At 44.6% G+C, this 5069-nt stretch overlaps 1 protein-coding gene across 1 annotated transcript; it reads left to right on the top strand.

Moving 5' to 3' along the window:
- Window positions 1-3423: 3423 nt before the first annotated feature.
- Window positions 3424-4826, top strand: LOC123064905 (xyloglucan endotransglycosylase/hydrolase protein 8). Its single transcript, XM_044488300.1, has 2 exons — window positions 3424-3765; window positions 4047-4826. Exons 1-2 carry the CDS (start codon window positions 3496-3498, stop codon window positions 4608-4610), a joined length of 834 nt encoding a protein of 277 aa, XP_044344235.1. The 5' UTR covers window positions 3424-3495; the 3' UTR covers window positions 4611-4826.
- The last annotated feature ends 243 nt before the right edge of the window (window positions 4827-5069 follow it).

Genomic DNA, 5069 nt, shown 5'->3' on the forward strand with positions numbered 1-5069 from the left:
TTCCCTTATTACTCGAGCGAGGTTATAGTAATGTAATTGATGATTATGCATGCGTGCGCAGATTCGACTATGTTCTTATGGAGATTAAGCTTGAGCGGGGAGTAGTAAACGTCTTAGACTCGAGACGAAAAGATCCCGAAACCTATGCGGACATGACTAATTTGCTCAACAAGTAAGTTCAATCAATCATTATCGCACCATATCAGCAACTTTTTGTTCATTTCCTGATATCTCAAGTAATAATAATTATTTTCTTTGTCTTGCAGGGTTTGGAAACAGTTCACGCTGAAGTTCCGGGACTGCCGAAGGAGCTGCGATATACATACCCGAAAGTAAGTACTACTAGCTAGCTAGTTGCACGCATCTCCCGTTGATTCTATAGTTGTACTTTCATCAATGCCATTTATAATGCTTCATTATCAGTTTGATTGACCCCTATTTCTTGTAAAGTGCTTGTGGCAGGAACAAGTGAATTATTTCTGTGGATACTACGTGTGTGAGTTCATCTACAACGCGACTTTGAAAAATAAGCGGGGCTACTCTAAAAGACAATATGAAGTGCGTAAGCAATAATATTTACAATTTCATTTTATTGCACCATCATTTCTGTTGAGTTTCATTCATATATGTATTAACCATCTTCTTCAAATTAGACGTGGCTGATGCGGGATGAACTCCTAGAACAAGATCGCATGAAAGCAATTCAAGAGGAATTGGCGGGATTCTTTCTTGACCACATCATCAATAAAGCCGGAGAATACCATGTGGAAGTTGATTTCAATTGCTAGGGGATTGTAAGAGATCTTACATATTGTATATGTATGTAGCCAGTAGCGTCGGATAGATAATACGAAAACTTGTTGTTCGACCAATCTCTCGGAGAAGGAGAGGTCGATCGATCACTTCTCTCGGTCTGCATGACGAATTTCTGTACTTAATGGTTCCCTTCATTTTCTTACTAGCTAGCGTGTCGAGGGCCTCTCTATGTACAGTACGTAGCGTCGACCAAGCACGCACATAAGAGATGACACTTCTCTCTATTAATTAGCTAGCTAACACAATATATGAAACACCTAAATTAACCCCCCCAAAACCACCAACCCCCCCCCCCCCCCCCCCCTTAAAAAAACAAAAACCCCAGCCACTGAAATGCTGACGCGTGGATGCCTTTTGGTCCCGGTTGGTGCCATCAACCGGGACCAAAGGCCCTCCTGCCTGGGCTCGGCACATCGGCCACGTGGAGGTCCATCTGTCCCGGTTCGTGTTAGAACCGGAACTAAAGGGGGGAGGCATTAGTAATGACCCTTTAGTCCCGGTTCAAGAACCGGGACTAAAGGCTCTTACGAACCGGAACAAATGCCCTATTTTCTACTGGTGCCACTATACAAAATAGTACAATTTTATTGTATGTCCAAGTAGTTGGAAAGATAATTTTTCTAGGTTATGTGACTACAATTTCTAAAAATACAGTAAGTTGATGCTATTGAGTCTTCACTGTTTCCTTCACAAAACTATTGTAGCCATACAAACAAAGGCCATCATGGAGTACATATAACATGGATTTGCTATTGTGTTAATTGTTCCGTGACCCTCTGCTTCTAATATATGCAATAATTTGAGATGAACCCAAATCTCTCATTTTTCACTTAAGTAAATTATCTGCCTTTCTTAGAAAATTTGCTCTGAGTAAACTTTGTTTATCATAGGCATATTTCAACTATTAAATCAATTATTTGGTCAGCATTGGATGTTTGTTCCGTGGAATGTGTGAGTATCACAATATTGACAAAAGCTACAAAGAGATTATCTTAAAAATTGATTGCATAGAGTATGGGATACGACCCTGAATTTTATCTCTCGCAGGACATTTGGTATGGCTTTTCGTTATCCTTATTCGGTGCACATATAAGTTATCTATAATCTAAGGGGATGGCCAACCTTTGAAAATTGTGAAAGTTTGACAAGCCACATAATATTTTGATGCAAGGTGGAGGCGTGGGGAGAAAACTACGAGAAGAAGGAGTGTGGGAGGAAGTGGAGTGTCATGTGGTGACTGAGAAGAGGGAGGGGGCATGAAGATGACGAGGAGATGCATTTATCTACCACATCACGAGCATGAGATATCATCACATGTAAATAGTATATGACTCACATCACACGGACTTTCTCTTTGTAAAAACATTTTGTTAGCACGTTTCTTGTTGTACATATAGTTTTTTTTAGCATGTGGCAACACATGGGCATCCAACTATGTGAATAAATTCACTTTTGGTCCTTTTTAAACTTGCTAATTGCCTTCTTACAACTCACGATGGATCTTTGTATGAACGTCTGATCGAACATAGAGATGAAAGAACCAGGAATCCGCACGGACTCGGCGCACGCCTTGGTGGTGGATCAACACATACACAAGGGGAGGGGATTAGGGCGGAGAGCGGTGGGGATCACTCAATTTTAAAGGAGAGGGCTCTATTAGGAAAAGGAAAGGGTGTGTCATGGGGCAGGGTTTCTGTGTTGGGCCCACGTGTTAGAAATAACATGATGGATAATGCAGACAATCACATTTCTTCTTCACATATGGTTTGGATTTGGGGAGCCCAGACTGGAAGAAATGAGCTTCGACCTTGAGGACAAACTTAATAATTTGTTTGATTCACTTATATGCACTATAGCTCGTAGCAACCCACGGGCGTTCTAGTAGTATCCTTAGCATCTAAGTCTAACGAGAGGTTTAGCATCTACCTTTTCTTATATCATATAGGCATATCTATCTGGTTCCAATGTGGCAAGCAAGCTTTGCTCCAGTTCTAAGCCGCGATGCATCATTTGAACGATGGCCCAGATGCCCCATCATAGCTTCTTTTTTGGTGAATGGCCCAATCATAGCTTAATTTGTCGGACTAGTTGCTAATCAGGATTAGGTCCCTAAATTTCGTTATGCGTTCAGCGTGCTAGTTACATGGTATGTCCTGAACGACGTTGCCTGATGTGATATGCGCGAGCGCGGCGCGGTGGTTAACCGACGAGCACACAACTAAGGCAATGAGTGAATAACGGAAATTAGCGAGCCATCATATCATCAGTGGCGGTGCCTACGTAGTACGTGTCACTCGACTGGATTTCACCACTTAATCTTTGCTGGTCGGTTCCACCACCCAATTTCTGGAAACCTCGGTAGTCTGAGTGTTCCTTTAGACACCTCATCAAACCACCGATGTACGTATGAACACACCAAAGATTAGAGATTATGGCAGATTGTACCCATGTGCTGCCCGAATAATTGTAACGACCTCCGCGCCCACCAGATCGATAATGCATGCATGGAGAAAAATGTGCCCCATGCATCAACAAGCAGGGGCACAGCAGTTGGATGGCACCACTATAAAACAGCGACATCTCCCGTGCTTCTTCTCACCACACACACACACACCGCAAGGCGTTCCACTTTGTAAGCTCATTTGTTTCCAGGAAGCTCTCCAGTCTAGAGCAGCCACCATGGCACGGTGTTTTCTGGCTGTGCTCGCCGTGGCCCTGGCGCTCTTGCAGGTTGCCTCAGCCAAGTCCTGGCTTGACAAGAGGTTCAACACCGACGGCACCGTCCGCACGGGATACGACGCCTCAGGCCAGCAGGTGGTGATGCTCAACCTCAACCAGCAATCCGGCGCCGCCGGCTTCAACTCCAAGGAGCAGTTCCTCTACGGTGAGTTCAGCATCCAGATGAAGCTCATCCCCGGAAACTCCGCCGGCACCGTCTCCTGCTTCTACGTAAGTCGGCCAGCTTAATTTTGATAACAGGATTGCTAAATTTTAGTCGACTGAGACTTAAACAAAGTCTTAGTAGATGCTATATTTGTGACATCTTACATGGAGATCTGTGTAATTTTTTTTTCTTTTTTCTTTCTATATGTTGTGTCATTTAACTAAGAATTCATTAAGTCTCAGTCTGACTTAGATCTAGCCGCAACCTTTGGATAAGGACCAACATTAAAGTCGCTCTGTCAATCTTTATATAACTTTAGCTGATCCGGCGTTGCTGTTATTTGCAGCTTTCTTCCGGTGACGACGAGTGGCGCGACGAGATCGACATGGAGTTCATGGGCAACTCGACGGGCCACCCGGTGGTGCTCAACACGAACGTGTGGGCCAACGGCGACGGCAAGAAGGAGCACCAGTTCGACCTCTGGTTCGACCCGGCCGCCGACTACCACACCTACACCATCATATGGAACCCGGATAACATCCTCTTCAAGGTCGACAACCTCTTCATCCGGTCCTTCAAGCGCTTTGCCGGCCTCCCCTACCCTAGCTCCAAGCCCATGAGGCTGCACGCCACGCTCTGGGACGGCAGCTACTGGGCAACGGAGAAGGGCAAGATCCCGATCAACTGGTCCAACGCGCCCTTCGTCGTCTCCTACCGCAACTTCTACGCCAACGCTTGCGTCAGCGGCGGTGCGTGCCATACCGGCAGCGGCAGGTGGATGAACAAGCAGCTCGACGGCGCCGAGTGGGGCACCGTCAAGTGGGCGGAGCGCAGTTACATGCGCTACAACTACTGCGACGATGGGTACAGGTTCCCGCAGGGGCTCCCCACCGAGTGCAGCCGCTACTGATCCCCGCCGGGCATCCATTGTTGATATTGATATATTGTTCTTGGATACAGTAATGATTCTTGTTTTTCTTTCTGAATTTGTGATTAAAAAAGCAGCCCTGCAGCAATGTGTGGGCGATTGTTTGTACACCTAGTTTTTTTTCCTGAAGAAAGATGCATGTAATTTTTATCGTGCCTTTGGTTACAACAATATATAGTACATTAATTTTATGAGCTATGATCGTGAATTTTATTATGGTGTCACTGAGCAAAAAAAAACAATGTTTTAAATAGCGGGTTATGTCATTTAGCGGCCGCTCCGTCAGAAGCTATCAAAACCTATAGCAAAGCTAAGCCCCATTTAGCGTTTTTCTTAAATCATGAAAATTGAAAACATAAGTATACAACCAGGCATCATATATGATATATCGCATATAATTGACATATATACATGTTCTAACATCAAAACCCGAGCACCAAT

The sequence above is a fragment of the Triticum aestivum genome, chromosome 3B (genome assembly GCF_018294505.1).
Source record: "Triticum aestivum cultivar Chinese Spring chromosome 3B, IWGSC CS RefSeq v2.1, whole genome shotgun sequence".
In the NCBI taxonomy this organism is placed as follows: domain Eukaryota; kingdom Viridiplantae; phylum Streptophyta; class Magnoliopsida; order Poales; family Poaceae; genus Triticum; species Triticum aestivum.

What these genes read in the sequence shown, in the direction of transcription:
- LOC123064905 (XM_044488300.1), top strand. Translation starts at nt 3,496, where the DNA reads ATGGCACGGTGTTTTCTGGCTGTGCTCGCCGTGGCCCTGGCGCTCTTG. An exon ending in GCACCGTCTCCTGCTTCTAC is followed by an intron (nt 3,766 to 4,046) that starts GTAAGTCGGCCA and finishes TGTTATTTGCAG; the next exon opens with CTTTCTTCCGGTGACGACGA.